The sequence below is a fragment of the Prionailurus viverrinus genome, chromosome E3 (assembly GCF_022837055.1).
Source record: "Prionailurus viverrinus isolate Anna chromosome E3, UM_Priviv_1.0, whole genome shotgun sequence".
Lineage (NCBI taxonomy): Eukaryota > Metazoa > Chordata > Mammalia > Carnivora > Felidae > Prionailurus > Prionailurus viverrinus.
Genome location: NC_062576.1, coordinates 40,796,184 through 40,815,677, shown reverse-complemented (window position 1 = coordinate 40,815,677; position 19,494 = coordinate 40,796,184). Strand labels below are relative to the sequence as shown.

The window sequence follows — 19,494 nt, the reverse complement described above, 5'->3', positions numbered from 1 at the left end:
CCAAAGCTTCCAAGTTCCAGCAGCCGAGCGGCCAGAGGACCTGGACAGCGTGCAGGCCATCCAGCGAGGGCCAGGAAGGCCTGGTGATTCCCGCTCCCGGGACACGCGCTGGGTCCACAGAAGACCCGGCGGCGCTAAAGACACAAGTTCACCTGCACCAGCACCCGTCCCAGAAGTAGGTGGGCCTTTCCTGTGTGGCTGAGCCCTGTCCCTAGACAGCCTGCCTGCTCTGGGTCCGTGAGCTGGGCTTCTAGAGCCTTCTGCCTTTTTCCTGCCCCCAGCCTCCTAGTGCAAAGTGTCAAAAGAGCCCTGAACCCCGTGTGACAAATGACACCAAGTCAGAACCATCAGAGAGAGACGCCATTGCTCATCTCTGACCACGTCCAGCCCTCGGCTGGGCCCACACTCCTGACCACATCACAGAAGCAGCCGTGCCAGAGACGTGCCAGGAGGCAGCAGGCAGGCCAGGCCTGTTTCAAACGACCACGTTACAACCCGGGAGCGAAGGCTGAACCCGCCAGTGACTGCGGAGAAGCCACCACCTTTCAAATGAGAGGCATTTACCATGATTACCAGAGAAACAGGGGATGGGGGGGAAGAGAAACAGGACTTGGCGGAGAACGTCCCAGGAGCAGGCAGGTTCCCGAGGAGCCGGCTGCGGGACGCGTGCGGACTTCAGGTCTGGCCCCAGCGGGCGACCCCAGCTGTGCCGTCCCTTCCCTGTCTCTAGGGCTGCTGGGCACCACTCAGCCCGAGGGGCCCACTGAGCTGGCCGCAGGGACAGCCCTTCACCCAACACTGGTACTTAGCGGCCCCCTGCTGCCTAAGTTCACAGAGCGCGGCAAGCACATCTGCCGTCCGCGAGCCACTGGCTCTGGCCTCTGTGGCGCATGAAGGGGACAGGTGGGGGACCCAGTGTCTGGGCAGGAGAGCACTGCGCTGCCTGGCGAGGTCTGTCTGTCTCGTCACCACTGCCGCACCCACTCCACAGCCACAGCCAGGAGCACGAACCCCAGCCCGCCTCGGGCCTGCCCACTCCAAAGGAAACACTCTTCCAACAGAGATTTTTAAAGACTCGCGAGGGACTCATCCCGAAAGGAGGCAAACGTGAAGGGTGGCAGCTGGTCCGGGCACAGCCATGCACCGGAACCCTCAAATCCCCCAATCACTCTGAAGAGCAAAGAGGCCTAGCCCGGGAGACCCAGGGAGCCCAATGCGGCACCAAGACCCCCCCTCCGCAGCCCTCGCGCTTGGGGAGACACCGCCCGCCCGCCTGTGGGGCCCGGCCCCCACGGGGGGCTCCCAACGCTTGCTTCTCCGGCCTTCCTTTACAGCAGGTGCCTCCGGCCGGCTCGTTCTTCCCGACGCCCAGGAGCACAGGGGCATCTGCGTCCAGGGGCCGCCCCGACCGAGCACCGACTCATGCGTTCTCGCGGTTGGGAGCCGGAAGTCCAGAACAACGTGCGCACGGCTGGGCTCCCTCCAATGGCGCAGTCTAGCTGCTTGGGGCTGGCGGATGCACCACCCCACCCTCCGCCTCCCGTGTGGGCTCCAAAGTACCTTCTTATTCAGACCCAAGGCACGCTGGATCAGGGCCCAGCCCGATGACCTCACTTTACCTTGACTGCACCTGGAGAGCCTGCATCCAAGCAGTCGTGTTCACAGATTGGGGGGTGAGGGGGCTCAGAACAGAGACGTATTTTCTGGGGGCACGTAATTTACCCCACAATAATGGGGGCCACAGACACCCCCAGCAACCATCGTCTCCAGGTACCAGGCACCTTCCGCAGGCCCAGGGCCCAGAACTGCTGGGCGCCCCCCCCCCCCCCCGCCACCCGCCCCAGGCAGACCCGTCTCCCCTTGCCGTGAACGTAGGGCCCACTTGCTCTCAGGCCCACCCCTTGCTGACCAATGCCCGCTTTCTTGACCTCCTACTTCCCCCTCACTACAAACCACTGCCAAGCCATGCCAGCTGGCACCATGCCCCCGGGCCCGGGTCAAAGGCAGCCCACTCTCACACCCGGTCCCTCACCCTCCTCCACTATGGCCGACTTCTCAGCCCTGGAGGCCTGGCCCGTCCCGTCCCGTCCCATCCCTGCTCCACGAGCGTGTGCGCGCGCGCGCGTGCACACACACACACACACACACACACACACACGCACACCTGGCTTCGGCAGCCCTAACCCTCAGACACCGGCATCTCCCAGCAAGGGCGCCTCACCACCTCCTACCAGGGAGAGGACCTACTGCCTCACCAGCAGCTTCTCAAACTCCGGGGACACGACGGCCCAGACACTGAGCAGAAGCCAGGAGCCCTCGGCCCCTCCATCCTCCCTGAACCCTCGCCGGCGAGGGCCCCAAGCTCCAGCCATCTCTGCAGGCTGCACCTCATCCCCCACCTGCACTGTCTCAAGAGTGACCTTTCTAGGAGGCCAGCCCCGCAGGCCGAGTCCTACTGCCCACAAAGAACATGCCCCTGGTGTACTGGTGGACACTTATGGCCAGGCTCCTCCCACCCCAGCCTCTCCTCTACCCTTCAGCTGATGCCAGGCTGCAGCCAGGTGCAGCCTCCAGGGGCCCCAGGGGTACTGGAAGACCGCCTGCTGAGCCTCCAAAACTCGCGGCTGTCCCCACTCCATGCAGCACCAGCACCAGGTGCAGGGCGCCCTGCCCTCCCCGCCCCCCAGCACTACACCCCCTGCTCTACCCCCACCTGTCCACCACCTGCTCTGCCCCCCACCCCTGGCCCTGGCCCCTTGTGCCCCCTGGGCCTCCTGCCCGGACTTGCAGGCCGGCCAGGCCTGACGACCCGGATCTAGCTTTCAGCACCTGGGGTCTCAGGAGGGGCTGACGGGTGGTGTGCTTTAACGCCAACAAAGTTCCGGAACCACTTCCTGAATAACAAAACCAGAAATGAAGAGACGACGAGGAAAACAGGCTGAAGCAAGAGCTTTTCCTCACCTTGAAAAGACCTAGCCTTATCACACTCCCCGACCCCCGCCCCATGACTCAGCACAAAGAAGCCCCCTGGTCCAGAGTGACGCGGAGGAGCCAGCCCCCACCGGACAGCGGCCGCCGCCAGGGTGCCCTGGCTGCTTGGGTGTCCGCGGTGGTCCCGCGCCTACTGCACCTCTCCGCTGACTCAGACCCAGGTCTTCTGGGATGTTCTCTTCAAGGAAGAGCTGACTTTCAAAGAGGCTTTAACACTCAAGATCCAGATGAACCGAATTACGTAAGCTCTGCCTCTGACCCAAAACCCGCCTTGCCCAACTGCCAGGAACCGCCCAGATGTTAATGAGAAATCGCGGGAGAACTGCTGAGTAACGGCCCTGGCAAAACCCCGACCCTGACATGACACAGCACATCCGAGAGGCGACGCGGTCCTTCGGGGTCAAGGGACGCGCAGGGACAATGCACACAGGACAGAACGGGGAAGCCCCGACGCCGGGCGCACTCCTAACACGCGCGCCCGCCGCGGCCGGGATGCCCTCACCCCGCAGGCCGACCTGCCCCGACCGCAGGGTGAAGCGCCTGGCAAACCCACCCACCGGCCTCAATTTCCGACGGTGCAGCCGACGGTTCTCGGCAGGACAAGGCAGGAACCCGGTCCTCGCCGCGGAGCAAAAGACCCACCTCGGCTAGGTAACGCGGGCCCCCCTCCCCCCGGAGAAGCCCTGCGGCGCGCCCACGCAGGGGACCAAAGGGCGCCTCTGCCGAGCAGGTGCCCAGAAAGGGGACGTTCGCCTTCGCCTCCTCGCAGAGCCTCCGCGGAACCCGGTGCTGACCCCGGCGGTCACTCTCGGCCCCGGGGGCGGGCGACCGGAGCGGGTCCGAGGAGCACCTAGAGAGGAGGAGGTGTGCACCTGGGGAGGAGGGGGGAGGGCGAGGCGTGGCGCGCCTGGGGAGGAGGCCCCCGGGGGAGCGGGAAGGAGCAGGGGGTTGGTGGGAGACGCACCCCACCTGGGGGGGTTGGCACGTGGGGGTGCGGCGCACGTGGGGAGGGGCGGTTGGCGGGCCTCGCGGGGAGGCGCGTCGAGAGAGGGGGTTGGCTCTCACCTCGCCGGGGGTGCACAGCCAGTTCCGCATAACGACGACCCGCACCCTGGCGGCGCGGGGCTGACGATGCTGACTCACCGTCTACCGCGCCGCCGCCGCCGATTCAAACGCAGCCCGCTCCCCGCCCTCCCTGCGCCGCCCCGCCCCCGGGTGACGTAACCCTCAGGTCCGTCCCGCCCCCGGTGACGTAAGCCTTACACCCGCCCCCGCCGGGCCGCCCCGGGTGACGCAACCCTCCGGCCAACCCGCCCACTCCGCCGGCCCCGCCCCCGCCGCACCTGTCGGGGTGCGCGCCAGCCAGCAGGTGTGCGTGGGCGGCCCCGCCGCTCGGAGTCCTGGGCGGGAGGGGGGGGCGGCCCCACCCCCTGGCCCCCTGTGTGGCCCCCGGCCGGGCGCGCAGCCCCCCGTCACCGGCCCTGGCCCCTCCCGGCGCCGAGCCCAAAGCCCGGGTCCAGGTGCTCGCGGGGGGGGCGGGGGGGGGGGGGGCCTCGCCGGGCAGGGCCGCTTTCCTTCAGGTAAGGAAGCATCTTGGCTCCAGGCGGACCCGCTCAGGTGAAAACGCACACGAGGCAGCAGTCAGGGCAAACAAGCCATGACCCCTGCCCTCGGAGGTCACGGAGAGTCAGCTGCCCACAGCCCCGCGGCCACCCCAGGCCACCAGCTCCGCAGGGGACTATTTTCACCGGCAGCCTGCTCATAGAGACAAAGGAAATGGCCTCTTGTCAAGTGGCCCTGAAATGACTCCACTAAACCACCGAATACACAATTAGTCTGCAAACAGCACCTATTTATTTTAGAATTTACTCGTTCTTTGTAGGCACTGCATTAGTAACGATATAGCCTGAACCAGACTACGAGCAGAAAAGGACCCGGTCTACACCCGCTAGGCCCTAAGTAGGTAGAGCAGGCTCTTCGATCCAGGCGCCCCTGAGCCCTGGGGTCCTCGGGGGGGGGCAGAAGGACAGCCCGGCCCGGCCCTCCGGGACCAGAGGGCAGCTGTGAGGAGTGTGTCACTTCTCCCAGCTGGGGCCCCTGTTAACTGGCACACGATTTGACTGGGGATCTCAAGAGCGTGTTCAGAGAAAGGAGGCCCCTACTGCGGCAGCAGCTCGGGATTTAGCAGCAGCAGTTTTCTGTGAACAGACCGTGTTGATCCCGAGCAGGAATTAATCTCCTCGCCTCTGGGCACTTGGTTCAGGAACCACTTACGTCAATGAAAGAATGAACTGCAAGACGGTGACGCGTGGAACCAGGCAGAGGCCCCCGTGGGTCACCACACAACCCCAGGGGGCACAGGTGCATCCAGTGCTTTCGCCCGCTCAGGTGAGCAGAGCTGAGGACGGCCTCTCCTGATTGGTGGCAGGGACTCCATTCTCCTAATTACTTTCCCGCAATGCTCACACTTGACTGTTACTACCCTTAAACTGGGGACAATAAGCCTTATTTTTAAAAACCGTGTTTTTTACACATAAAAAACAAAACAACAAAATGAAGCATGCCATTTATACCAATGGCTTTCCGGCTCATTTCCAGGGAGTAACCAAGGACTCCTGTGCGCAGGCGCCCCACGCGCCACCCAGACGGTCCCCCACCACGTGTGAGTCAGCCAGGCGCCTCGAGGCTAACGCGCTCTGGAGGAGCCCTTCAGACACACACGTAGTTCCGATCTCCGTTCTGTGACCACGAACTGTTCGGCTCCCTCGAGTGGGCAGAGAACCTGCTCAGAGGCCAGGCTGGCTCCGGCTGCCCTCCTGCTGTGTTTTGGCCCCAAGTTCAGACAAGGGCAGAGTGACCTCGAGCCTCCGCCCTGGCCTCTGCTCTCTGCCGGCGCGCGTGAGTCTGAGGGCTGAGTTCTCAAGCCCACCGGCCAGGTCCAGTGCACGCAAGCCCAGCACGCAAGCCCAGAGGCCTCTGGGGTTCAGGAGTTCAGGAAGGATACCTCGCCCCACCCCAATTCCACGTCAACGTAAAATAACACACACGTACCTGTTTTTGCTTAAAAGAGAACCCACACGGACGCACCCTACAAAGTATGTGAGGACTTGAACAAACTCCCCTACTCTAAGGCAGAGCCCGGGCAAGAGTCGGTTTAGTCTTCACTCCTACGTGGACAGGATTTCCACAAAAGACCAGCACAGGGAAGCTGGTGGGGCGGGGGGGGGGGGGGGGGGGGAGGCACAAGAGTGCGCAGGGCAAGGAACCAAGGTCAGGGCTCAGAAACACCAGCGGGGGAGGGGTGGTTTCATCAAGGACACCCTGTCCTCAGAGGGCTGGGCAGGCTAGACTCTAGAGGGTTCTCTGGCAGTCGGACAGCTCCACCGTGGAGCCCGTGCAGGAACGCTGGGGCTGTGCAGGAAGATGTGCCTGGCCACACAAGGCCCCGGGGTTCCAGAATAAGGCGGCCCTTTGCAGCTCAGAATGAGCACAGGGGTGGTAGCCTCGAGCCCCACATGGGTAGAAGTGCCCCAGGAGGCAGCCGCGACACGGGTAGCAAGGTCAAGCACGCCTGCCCGGCATCCCTCACATCAGCACAAGGGACACCAGGTGCTCAGATGGCCCGAGCCCAAGATTTGCCGTCTAAATGGCCACTGAAAGGACACCTCTCCTCCCTTGCCTTGGCTGCCATCATCCCCACCTGGGTCTCAGCCACGACCCCACGGCCAGTGGCGTGACTGGCGTCCACAGGTGCTGAGGTGTGGAAAACAACGTGTGTGCCATCCTTGGCTGTCGGCAACGGACAGTTCTCTCCGGGCGGGAAATACCACCCTGGGCCCGACCATGTGGCCAGCTCTGGCGTCGACGTGGTGCCCTGACGTGGGAACGTGGGCAGAGCCGGCACCCGCCCCACACCAGGAAGGAGGCGCACAGGACGCGTATACCCCAGGGCAGACCGCTCCGCAGCGGCCTCCCCGGCCTGCCCGCGGCCACACCTGCCCAGCCTGCCCTGGCGCAGAGGACGTGGAAACGCCACGAGCAGAGCCCTTGCCGGGTCTCCCTTGGCCGGGACGGAAATGCAGGTTTTGGGGAGCTCAGCGACACAAGCGTCCGCAGGTGCAGCCAGACGTGGCCTGAGGGGCTGGGGGCCGGGTCTCCCCCCAGCTCCGTGCCCGCCCCTCTTCCCAACTCTCAGGACAGCCCCTCCCCTCATCGGTCTGCAAACCCTCTAGGACTCCCAGGGGCTAAGGGCCCCTCAGCCGTGCCGCTGCCCTCGGCTGCATCCCAAACCCCTCCCACCCTGGTCTTGGTGACCAGGGGCCACAGCCTCGGCCCAAGGGTCCTGGTCCCCTCTGCAGCCTGTGACTCCCAGGGACGCGGGGGGCGGGGGTTTCTAGGTCATGGGCAGTACAGCCAAGTGACAGGTGACCGAAACACGTGTGCAGCGGGTCCTGAAAAGACACGACGTAAGCGCAAAGAAAAGTCGGGGAGCCGCGAGAGAAGTTTTAGACCTACCTGGGGCGGGCTCAGGCGGGTGGGTGCGGGGAGCCGAGGGCAGGGCGGCCGGGGAGGAGCTGCCAGAGCCGGCGCCGGACGCCACGCTGGAACCCAGGCTGGGGGCGAGCGGATGAGCCCCTGTGGACACCGGCAGGTGGTTCTGTGCAAAGACACACGAGGTGAGCGGGTGTGCACACACAACGGCCGCCGTGAGGGCGCAGTGACGGCGGACCCGGGGGAGAGCAGAAGGGCGCAGGGTCACGGACGGGACGGTTGTCCGACTTCTATCCCCAAAGCAAAACAAAAGTTCGACTCTTCCAAACATTCTAGGGGGGCTGTAAAGGCCGAGTTGGTTGCAGTCAGCACGACAGCTGCAATCAAGATTGGCTGGCTAATCAGGGACTGAACACATCCATCTAGAAAGTGTCTGATCCAAGGAGGTTTTCTGCAGAAATGGCTGCCAACAGCTGATCTAGGACAGCAAAACACAATCCACCCAAAGGCCTAACCAGAGGGGTGCCTGGGGGGTGCTCAGTGGGTTAAGCGTCCAACTCTTGATTTCAGTTCAGGTCACGATCTCCATTCGTGGGATCCAGCCCCGCGTCAGGCTCCCCGAGCTGACAGCGTGGAGCCTGCTTGGGATTTTCTCTCCCTCTCTCTCTCTCTCTCTCTGCCCCTCCCGGGCTGGCTCGCTCTCTCTCAAAATAAGCAAACATTAAAAAAGAGTTTATTTAAAAAAAAAAAAAAAAGACATAAGTAGGGAGCCCACACGGCCTCCAAAAGCAAAAACGGCCCTACGATCTCAGGTTTTTACCTCTCGGTACTCAGGCAATAACCTGGGCGCCGCACGTTATCCGAGTTGCGGAGAGCAGCCCAGAAGGGCCAGCCGGGTCTGGGCGGCACCTCACCGTCCCAAGCAAACGGCACAGAGCCGCAGGCCGGGGCTGCTCGACACACGGCAGCTGCGTCCGCAGCCCACCCGATGTCGCTGTGACACCAGGGCCCAGAAGCCACACCAAAGGGAAGCGTGTGGCATCTGGGTTTCGCTTCAAAATGCACCAGCAGAAGTTCACTTCGGGGGGGCGAGCTCCACCACCACAAGGGGGGAGGATTTCACTAGTTTGTCGGCTTAAGTGAAATTTTACCCACACGTGAACATAGGTTTTGCGCGGGGAGCGGCGGGGAGAGAGGAACACACACAGCAAAGCTCCTCTGAGCTTCCCGGCCGGCTAACCTCGCTCACAAGGGGCCCTCGGTGACTGACCCCGCGACAGCCGGTCACCGCGCGTATGAGGCTGTCGTAAAATTAACACGAACTGCATCAGTCCGGACGCCAAAGTCCCTGGTGCTCCCGGGGCTCAGGCCCAGGGGCGGGCCGTCTCCTCAGCACGGGGAGGGGTGCCTCCCACCCGCCCCAGCAGCCCCGGGCGAGGCAGGAAGGGTGGCAGCAACAAGGACACTCCGAGACACCTCACAGCCAAGCCCAAACGCTGACCCGGGGGCCCGAGGCGCCTGCTGTGACTTCACCCGCCCACAAAGTCATACATAGTGCAGGGACTATGTCTCTCAAAGACGTCAGGGGACGCTTTATCCCGAAAACCGAGAATGACGCTCTCAAGGCTGGGGGGGCTGGGGCGTCCCCCGGCCGGGGCAGACTGGGGCCCACAGGCGAGGGAGGGGTCCCCAGAGGGCCGGCCTCCGGCCCCGTGGCCTTTCAAACGGAGGGTCCCAGGGAAACACCGGGAGCCCCTCCGCTGGCCTTCCAGTCCTCCCACCGGACACTCGAGGTCCCCGGAGCCCGGCTTTGGGTGGGACGGAGGGCGTCTCCGGGCGCAGGTGGGAGGGGACCTGTAGATGAGCCACGCGGGCTCCTCGGGCTGCCAGCACGTGAGGACGTGTCAGGCGGTGGCAGCACCACGTCCCGAGGCCCCCGTGCATTGGCTCCGTGGCCGCTAACATTTCCTGCTTCGGATTCGCAACGAACATCTTAATCCACTTTACTCTCCAAAACGCTGCCAGGTAACAGTTTACCCTCAACTCCCCTCTGCGGATCTCAAAGCTCCCGAGGCCACGAAGAATGTCGGGGTCACTCTGGAGAGTCCCGAGGGGGTGGCCTCAGGTGGGCGCCAAGCAAACCGGGGCAGAGAGGGACCGGGCGTGTCGCCCGCGTAGGAATGGAGAAGGAAGACGACAGGGGCCAGTGACAAGTGGTGATGTGCTGGGCCTGGGGGGGCCGGGGCCCCCGCTGCCCTCCCACACCGCACCCCAGGCCTGCCAGAGGCTCAGGCCCTCTTGTCTTACGGGGACGGGGACGGACGGCAGTGGTGGCCAGGACGAAAGCGTTGCTTAAAATGGGCAAGCGGGTCCGAAGAGCCTTCGGGAACTGCGCCACCGAACCGGGGTTGGGCTCAGGGAAGCCTCAGCTGAGGCCACAGCAGCCTCACCGGAGGGGACACGTGGAGGACACTCACGGCGGGAGCCTGTGATTACCTCAGGTGTGCACGTGTCCCCCAGCCGTGACGCAGGAGCAGGGAGTCTCTACAGCAGCCCCCACAGACACTGGCCCAGATGCAGCTTGGATGCGGTAGTGGGCCGCCCTGTGCCCCGGAAGCTCATTCCGCGGGGTCCTGACCCCCAAAACACCAGAGTGTGACCTGACCCGCAGACGGGGTCTTTACCAGGGAAATCAAGTTCACATGAGGCTGTCCTAATCAATGACCGGGGTCCTTATGAAAAGGGGGAAATGTGGAGACAGACCCAGACCCGGGGGCAGGGGGCTGAGGGGGGGTGCGAGCAGGACGAGACAGAGAGTCATCGGCTGCGTACGGGCCCAGGACAGAGGCAGCTCCCGCACGGCCTCGGAGGTGCCGACCCCACTGCCCCGACACGAGGACTCCCAGCTCTGGACGGTGAGTGGTTGGGGCTGCCCCATCTGCGGGGCTTTGTGAGGGCAGCCCCCGGACACACACGGACCACCACGGGCGGCTGCGAAGGGCGCCCCGTACTCCCCGTGGGGAAAACGTCAGGAGGTTTTGGTTTCGTTGTGTCCAAAGTACAACACAAACACGTTTTGAACGTTGAGACGAAAGACGCGTGGAATGGGCCAGTTTAAGAATTAAGTGAAAACATAATTACGTCCCGAACGGACAAGCACAGGGCTCTGGGTCAAGAGGGAACGTGCGAGAGTCCCAGCACACAGGGCGGCCCCGCTGCGAACAGCGGGAGCCCCCCGGGCGGTACCTGCTTGCTGTCCTGCTCAGCGGCCTTGTGGCTGCCCTCGGCAGGGGACTCTCTCCGCTTCGCCTACAACAGGAAAGCACCAGGGTTGGAAGAGAGCAGCACGGTTTACAGACACCTCCGCTTCACGCACCGGAGAGAAAACGCTGAGCCCGGGGATCTCAGAGAACAGAAAAGCCGTTCAAGTTACCACCCTCTGTCCGTTCTCCCAAGTCTGTCTCTTACACCTGCACACTGACCTCTAACCTCCGGGCCGGTCCGTGTGAAGGAGGGGGTGAGCTCTGTGCCCCCTGCGACCAGAGGTCGTGAGACCCGAGCCCGGGGAGCCGGGCAAGTCTTGGGGAGACCTATCCCGAAGCAAAGGATTATTCTACCGACAATGCTGAAAGCGGGGTGTCAGCTGGCCCTTGAGAAGGCACCCCCTCGCCTCTCCCGCACCGGGAAGAGGACGACCCTCAGCCACCAGACGCTCCCGTCTACGTCCACGTAACCCTGATCCGACATCGCTTTCCCCCCCACATTTACCGTCCCACAATTTACCTCCCCAGGAGCAGAAACTCCTTTTGTCCGGCCCCTTCTCCACGATCTACCGCTCTTTGTTAAAGGGTATACCAGCCGCCAGGTCTGCTGAGACCCGGAGGGGTCTTTACTTCCTCACCACCAAACCTTCTGTATGGATAAGCAATAAGGCTTCTGTCCCGTTTATCTTTTATCAGTTTAATTTGCAGAGGCCCCGTACCGAACGTGAAAGGGTAGACGGAAACATTTGTCCCTCTCCGACACATACAGAAATCTTGACTGACGAGCCACCTGCCAGGAAAACCGGGCCCAATGATGGCTTTGCTCCCAGAGCTCAGGACCAGGGCTCCCCCAGGTCAAACATCAACACGGAGGCCGCACACCCAGATGTCCTTCAGATCAAAGGACAAAATCAGATTCTGATTTTTATGACTACTTTTACAGCAAGTTAACTTGTAGTGGTATTTCAGGTCCTTCTGGCCTTTCTTCCTTTATTTTTTGGTTTCTGGATTTGTAGAAAGACCCAGAGTGATCACCAGGGGCAGAGGAAGAAAAGGGGTCCACGCAGGCCGTGCCCGGGGCCCCTTCCTCCAACGCAGTGCTTGGCCTCGGGCTCAACCCGGAGGTCGTGCTGGTATTTCGGAGTTCCCTGTACCTCTGTTGTCCAGAGTGACCCCACCTGCAGGGTGGGGTGAGGGCCTCCGAAGTCACTGACCACAGACCTGAACATACCTCCAGGCCAAGCACGCGTTTCCTGAAGCTGTTCTGTTTGCCTTTGCAACCCAGGGCTCCCTGTGGGGACCTCGCCCCTTCGTCCAGGCCCCTTTCCGGCCACCCCTGCCCCAGGCTCCCTGCTGCTGGGCCACACCCTCTGCCTGGGGTCGGCCCCTGAAGATGGCCCCGCTTCAGCAACCCCCCACCCCACCCTGTCACCTGTGCCTCTGACCGACTGGCTCCGAATCAGGATTCCCACCACTCTCTCCTCAGATTTGGCCGATTTCTAGAACCGCTCCCAGGGCCCAGGGAAGCACTTACGTTTACCGGATTATTACATAATATAATAAACACTACAGACATTCAGATAGAGACATGTCAGGTGAGGTCTGCGAGGGCCCCGAGTGCGGGCGCTACTGTCCCGGTGCAGCTGGGGACCTCCACCCGCCAGCATGGAGATGTCGCCAGTGCGGACGCTCTCCACACCGCACACTTCAGCGATTTTCATGGGGCTCACCCCCTTAATTCCACCTGCAGCCCCTTCCTGCCCCGGATCATGTCGGGTGGTGCAGAAAGTCCCAAGCTTCTAACCATGGCTTGGCCTTTCCGGTGACCAGCCCGCATCCAGGAGCTACGAGGAGCCCACCCAGAGTCACCTCTGCAAAACAAAAGAGGGTTTTGGTGCGTTTTTTTAATCTTTTTTTTTTTTTTTAAGTTTATTTATTTTGAGAGAGAGCACGCAAGCAGGGAAGGGCAGAGAGAGAGAGGGAGAGAGAGAATCCTAAGCAGGCTCCACGATGTCGGCACAGAGCCCGATGCGGTGCTTGAACCCACCAATCGTGAGATCGTGACCTGAGCCCCCCAGGCACCCCGAAACACAAGGTATTTTTATCCCCTTGGGAAGTTATAAGGGTTTCAGGAGCTCTGGGTCAGGAACTGGGATCAGAGAGCGATGTACGTGTTTTCGGTTGTCTTGCGACGTGACCCCGTTGAGGAACACGGCATACCGCGTGCTCTCCATGCTGCTCTCGTCTCCACCCGCGGGGAACCCCCTGCAGCCTGGCACCCGCCACCCATCGTGTCCTAGCAGGCTGGCTTATTCCCCACCCCCCTTTTTTAGGGAGGCCCCGTGCTGGGCGTGAGCCACGGGGCTTGAACTCACGACCCTGAGATCAAGACCAGAGCCGAGATCAAGAGTCAGATGGTTAAGTGACTGAGCCACCCAGGCGCCCTTAGCAAGTAGGGTTTTTAAACTGCAAAATAATTAAAAGAACATAAAAGACGCCCTCACTAGACCATGCCCGCAGGGGTGGGCACTGTTCTCGTGCCATCCAAGGCACAGGGTCACCTACCGCACCCAGGCTGTTGCCTCCGAGGCACAACCCCTGCCCCCCCGAGGCTCCATTCACCCTAGGCCCTCAGGGGGGGCAAGCCGGTGGCCCTGTGCCCACCACCTAAGCCCACGACCGGCATGGTCCCCTGGGAGCCACTAAGATGGGGGGGGGAAGGGGGGAGAGCTTCCTGCCACGCCCAGCACCCGGCTATGCTCCTGGGAGCTCTGCTCTGCTCGGTTCCCCCAGAGGACACCAGCTGGGCTTGCAGAGGGACAAAGGCCCGGCGTGGGTGTGAAGGGGCAGCCCGGTCCTCCTAGTGGACGGGCCCGTGACAAGGCTGCAGGGTGAGGGGAGCCCATCTGCCGTCAGCACCGGGGCGAGGAGGGGTCACGCCAGACCCTGCAGGGCTGCAGCGGAAGAGCTGTCTGTCTGGTCTTCAGGCTCCATGGATTCGGGATCAGATCGAACCCCCGCGTGCCGGGGCGTGGGGGGACACTGGGTGCTGACCCACTGGGAGCGCAGGATGGCCGTGTCGCCGCCTGGCACGGAGATGCCGGAGACGCGGAACAGACCGCGAGCTGGCAGATCATTGCCCGGCTCCTTGGAAGTAAATTCCACCCAGGCTTTCCTCAACTTTCCTGTTTTCCTCTTTTCTAAAAAAAGCGCAAAGTGGGGGCAGGAGCGCCTGGGGGGCTCAGTAGGTTGAGCGCCTGACCCTTGATGTCAGCTCAGGTCACAATCTCGCGGTTTGTGGGTTCGAGCCCCGTGTCCGGCTCTGCGCTGACAGCAGGGAGCCCGCTTGGGATGGTCTCTCCCCCCGTGCCCTTCCCTGCTCATGTGCACGCTCGCTCTTTCTCTCTCTCAATAAGTAAGTTAATTAAACAAAAATATACCCAAATGAAAAGTTAAAAAAGCAAAAGCCCAAAGTGGGAAGAAAGGCGGGCGGGGAAACGCCTGAGGCTCCAGTCTCCTCGCCGAGGGGCCGCTTTCTCAGCAGATCCGACACGCAGATGCAAACACCCTCCCGTCACCCTTTCGAAAGCTCAGAGCGAGAGCAGACGGGGAGACCGCTACGACGCCAGGGTGAAGGGCAGGGCATGAGGCCTGAGGCCCCCCCCCCCCCCCCGTGTCCTCCATCGCACAGACATGAAGTCCAACCAGGTCAGGACCATCCTCTCCCTGAGGTGCCCCCCACATCTCTCAATGCCTGAAGCAGGCCTGCAGGGCCAGACCCAGGACCCAGAGCCCCGGCCGCCGTCGGGGGCCTGCCCCGCCCGGACGCCCCCCTTGGCGCCACGGCCACCCACCTGTGAGGAGACCCACCCGGACACAGGGCCCCTTCTCCACGCTCGCTGGAGACCACGTTTTATGTGCTGCCGACATGTCTGGGGGCAGCTGGCCCAGGCCAGAGCTCGGCTGGGCTGTCCCAGGCTTCTAGAAGGAGGCGCCCCCCCCCCCCCCCGCCCCAGGCAGACCGTGCAGCCGAGTCACCCAGAGACCACACCCATCCGTGTCCCCAGCCATTCACAAAACCACACGACACCCTCGGCACCCTCCCCAGGACGCCGTCCACTTACGTGCACGGGCTGGCCGCTGCTGGCCACGGAGCTGCGGGCGGGCGCGGGGCAGCCCCAGCCGTTGGCCGTTCCGAGGCTCTCTGTCAACAGAGGGAGGTGGCAGGCTGTGAGCGGCTGCTGGCTGCAAACAGAGCTGCGTGCAGGGCGACCTGGGGTCCAGAGGTCCCCAGACCGGGGAGGGGGGCCTGGGGAGGCCACTCGCCCCGCGCGACAGGGGACAGCGGCCACAGCACCACAGAAAGGCGTGCGAGTCCAGCAGGGACTGGCCGCCCTCCCCAGGAGGGCCGGCCGGAGTTGGTGTCTGCCCCCAGGGAACCGCAGGGCCGGCCACGAGGTAGGGAGGTCTCTGGGCGGGGGGGCGGCCTGAAGTGACCCTGAAGGGCATGCGGGGTGCTCCCGGCCCCCCTCCTGCTCCAGGCGCGCGGGCAGCCTGGCGTCACCCACTTACTTTCCACGTGTGCGAAGGCGCAGAAGGGGCCCCGGGGGCAGTAACCGGTTTGCCGCATGTCGTTGCACTTTGTAGACTTGTAGATCTGGGCGGCAAGGAGAAAATAAAGCGAGTGAAATCTACCAGCAAAGCAAAGGGGCTGGGTTGGGAACGGGTTTCCACGGGAAGCCCAGAGGACCCAGCTCCAAACCACAACGCGCCTCCTGCGAAGGCGGTGTGGATGTGACCGCTGCCCTGCATGCCGTGGCCCCAGAATCCCCCGCTCTCCGCAGAGCAGGCCTGACCGTCCTTGAAAGAGCACACAGGGCTGCGTGGATGGCCCAGTCGGTTGGGCTCAGGTCAGGATCTAAGGGTTTGCGAGATCCAGCCGTGCATCGCTTCCAGCTCTGTGATAAAAGCACACAACCTGCTCGGATTCTCTCTCAAAATGAGTAAATCAACTTACAAAAAAAAAAAAAAAAAAAAAAAGGAAATCTCACACAAAGTCAATTTCACCACTTGGCATTTTCTGAAAGAGATGCTCAATTCAGTGCTCCCGGTATACAGCAGGTGCTCGACAAATGCCTGTGTCACAACCACATGCATGAGCTGCATGGTCAGCCCCGATTCCCTTCACTAGGGTCAAAGATACTCTCACGACGCCAACAACACTCGGTTCTGGCCCTACAGCACACCAAGCGGGGCAGGCCCCAGGGCGCTCCTGCCAGACCCCAAATCCACACCCTCCGGAAGCCTTCCCCAGCCAGTGGCCTTCCTTCCCCCACAAAGGCCACGTACTCTCCTCGGTCTTCACTCACCCGCTAAGTGCCTGTGCTGAGATTTTAATGCCTACCAACAGAAGCAATTTCAGAGGGGCTCCAACTCGGGACCTATGACATCAGGAGGGTGGCATTTTACGTGAATTTTAAAGCACAGAACCTCTGAAAAGAACAGAAGCCCCAGAAAGGAAAGAGGAGAGTAGATGCGGGGGCCCCTTCCGGGAGCCCAGGGCCTCCCTGGGCACGGCGCTGGCGAACGGTAAGGGTTCCGAGTAACCGAGGAGCCGCAGGGGTGAGTGGGGACGGAGTGCCCTTGGGGCCACGGAGCCGCAGTGGAGGCGGCACCCTTTACCACATTTCTGAGTTTTAGAAACAGAGTGAATGAGTCAGTAGCCAATGAGTCAGCAAAGGAAGCAGAAGACAAAAATCTCGAGTCGAGAGGGGCAATCGTAGGGCCTGAGACACAGGCAGGCGGCAGAGGCCAGCCCCGGAGTTCACGACCCAGCCCAGGCGGGCCACGCCCAGCGCCAATCAGGCGGCACCAGGGGCAGCCATGGGCCAGAACAGGGCGCCTCCTGCTCCCGACCGGCCCGCATGGTCCATCCCCCGCCGGGGCACTGACCCCTCGCTTATTCCTGCTCTCTGCCTCGACCGCTCCATCCCTGCTCCCTGCGGGGCCCTCGAGGCACCCCTCCTGCAAGCGAGCCGCACACCCCACCCTCCTGGACTGCCCCCCACCCATCCTGGTCCCCACACTCTCACAACCGTGAAGAGGGCTGGTTTGCTGTGTTTTTTTTAGTGTTTATTTTTGAGAGAAAGACACAGCACGAGCAGGGGAGGGGCAGAGAGAGAAGCGGGGAGAGAGAGAATCCCAAGCAGGCTCCATGCTGTCAGCACAGAGCCCGATGCAGGGCTCAAACTCACGAAATCATGAGATCCAGACCTGAGCTGAAACCAAGAGTCAGATACTTAACCAACTGAGCTGCCCAAGCGTCCCTGCTGATCAGTAATCTTTTTTTTTTTTTTTTTTAATGTTTATTCATTTTTTGAGAGAGAGACACATAGCACCAGCAGGGGAGGGGCAGGGAGAGAGGGACACACAAAATCGGAAGCAGGCTCCAGGCTCCGAACTGTCAGCACAGAGCCCGACGCGGGGCTCGAACTCACAAAGCATGAGATCATGACCTGAGCCCAAGTCGGAGGCTCAACCGACTGAGCCACCCAGGAGCCCCTTGCTGGTCTGTTTTCACCACAAACCCAAGCGTGCTCTGGTTAGCTCTGCGAACTTCAACCGTCCGTGCCCTGCCGGTGCCAAAGGAAGGTCCGGCCTTGACCGGCTCCCGGAGGGCGGGGTGTCCTGCCTGGTAAGTGTCTCCGTTTACCTGCTCTGAGGTCACCCCGGATAGTCACAACGTGATTTCTGGTAGGGGCTCTGGGCCCGGTCGTGTGGGCTCGGTCTCTGGGGGGACTGGAGATGGAGGTCAGCACGTCTATGTGACCCCTAGTGAAAACCCCAGACACCGAGGCCCACACGCCTGTCCACAGACACGGTCCACGTGACTCCCTGCAGGATAGCCCTCGAAGCTCAGGCCCGGTGGGTCGGGGACCCAGCCCCGGGAGGGACCCCCCCCCCGCCCCACCCCTAGCTGACCTCGGCCCCTATCCTGTCACCAACGAATCACGGCTGTGGGCACGACAGCGCTGCTGGGATCTACGAATCCTCCCGGCGAATCGCAGGACCAGAGGGTGGTCCCAGGGACCCGGAGTCAAAGGGGGAAGACCTCCCCCTACCCCGGGCTGTACGCCGACGCGGGTGCCTCGTACCTCCGGGTGAAACTGCTGCTCCGCGCGGGAATGGCAGTACTGACAGCTGTCCCCGCTGTCACACCTCGCGGGCTCACCCCACTCGTCACCGTGCTTCACGCTGGGACACGGCGTGGACCTGGGGGGACAGGGGGGGCGTCAGTGTGCCCAGCCGCTATTGGCACGCGGGCGGGCACACACAACGCCTAGGAGCGCGCCTCAGAGTGAGGGCCGCCTGAAGCCAGACGGGGCTCGGCCGGCTCCGCGGCAGGTGCGGCTCAGAGGCACCCGGGTGGCGTACCATGCGAGCGTTGGACAGGCAGCGGGCGCCCTCCCTCCTTCCCTCCCGAGCTGAGTCCCACACCGAGTCCCAAACAAGTGATCCCACAGCAGGAAAACCCAGCCCTGATGCTCATTTTCCACGTGCTGTCGGACAGCCTTATCAAAATCTCTTTGGACTCCCGGAAACAACGAGCCGCCGTGGGGAGTAAGGTTTTATTCTTTTTCGGCACATTCTCCGTCCCTTCCATCTACGTGAATGCATCTTAACCTCTCAGGCTGCGCTCTGGTGACTACCACTGGCAGGATGCGCAGGGGCGGCTCTCGGCCCCCGGGCCCTGAAACCGCGGAGACGGAAGGAAGGAAGGAAGGAAGGAAGGAAGCACGACCGTCGCTGACCCGCACGCGGCGGCGTCTGGCCTTTTGTGCGCGCGCACGGGAGGCGGCGGCAGAGCCCAGCGCGCGCGCTCACGCGGCAGAACGCTGGCTCTCAGGGGGCGGGGGGAGGGGGGCGGGAGGCAGGTCCACGCTGCCGCGCGCCGCAGGGGCTCACCTGTACTGGAACCTTCGCGGGCTCCGCCGCCGGTCCCTGCTGTTGTGGTAGTGCGGACACGCATAGCCCTGGCGACACAGACGCGGTGGCTTCGGACACGGCTCTGTCTTATAGCTGCCCAGCACGAAACTGGCGTCTGAAAACACAGGAGTCCACATGGGAGCACGTGCACGTGTGCTCAGCGGGCCAAAGGACACGGCGTGTCCACCCCACCGCCACGATCGGGAGCGAGACGCTGACACCCGCCACAACCTGGACGAGCCTGGAGAACGTGACGCTCGGTGAGAGGCCAGGCCCGGAAGTCTACTTGTCGCGTGACTCGACTACAGGAGCCGTGGGATGGGGCAGATCCCGGACGGGAAGGACACGGGTGCTGCCAGGGGTTGATGGCGGGGGCTCATGACAGGGTTCTAAACTAGCTCACCTGACGGCCAAACAACCCCTGAAACGCACACTTTAAAACGGTGCATTTTAACCCTGATATCAACAGTGGATTTGGGGTGATAAGGACCTGTGATGCCGGCTGATGGGCAGGGACAAATGTCCAGCTGTGGTGGGGACAGTGCACACATGGAGTCACAGGGCATATGAGAATTCCATCTTTTCCTATCAGCGGAATCCCACATTGCTCTAAAAAATAGATTTTCAATTTTATTTTAAAAAAATTTTTAATGTTTATTTTTGAGAGAGAAACAGAGCATGAGCAGGGAAGGGGCAGAGAGAGGGGGAGACACAGAATCCCAAGCAGGCCCCAGGCTCTGAGCTGTCAGCACAGAGCCCCACG

General features: G+C 62.5%; 1 protein-coding gene across 5 annotated transcripts in view; it reads right to left on the bottom strand.

The window, feature by feature from the left end:
• Nucleotides 1–19,494, bottom strand: part of UNKL (unk like zinc finger) — a 37,714-nt gene that overhangs the window by 4,939 nt on the left and 13,281 nt on the right. For 4 of the 5 annotated variants that reach the window (XM_047838464.1, XM_047838465.1, XM_047838461.1 and 1 more), the window contains exons 5-10: nucleotides 18,711–18,846; nucleotides 17,900–18,017; nucleotides 15,318–15,402; nucleotides 14,870–14,949; nucleotides 10,729–10,791; nucleotides 7,507–7,648 (exon numbers count right to left, since the gene is read on the bottom strand). In XM_047838464.1, the coding sequence (XP_047694420.1) occupies nucleotides 7,507–7,648; nucleotides 10,729–10,791; nucleotides 14,870–14,949; nucleotides 15,318–15,402; nucleotides 17,900–18,017; nucleotides 18,711–18,846 (624 nt within the window). The remainder of the gene's footprint in view (nucleotides 1–7,506; nucleotides 7,649–10,728; nucleotides 10,792–14,869; nucleotides 14,950–15,317; nucleotides 15,403–17,899; nucleotides 18,018–18,710; nucleotides 18,847–19,494) is intronic. The other variant, XM_047838463.1, reaches the window with a different exon arrangement.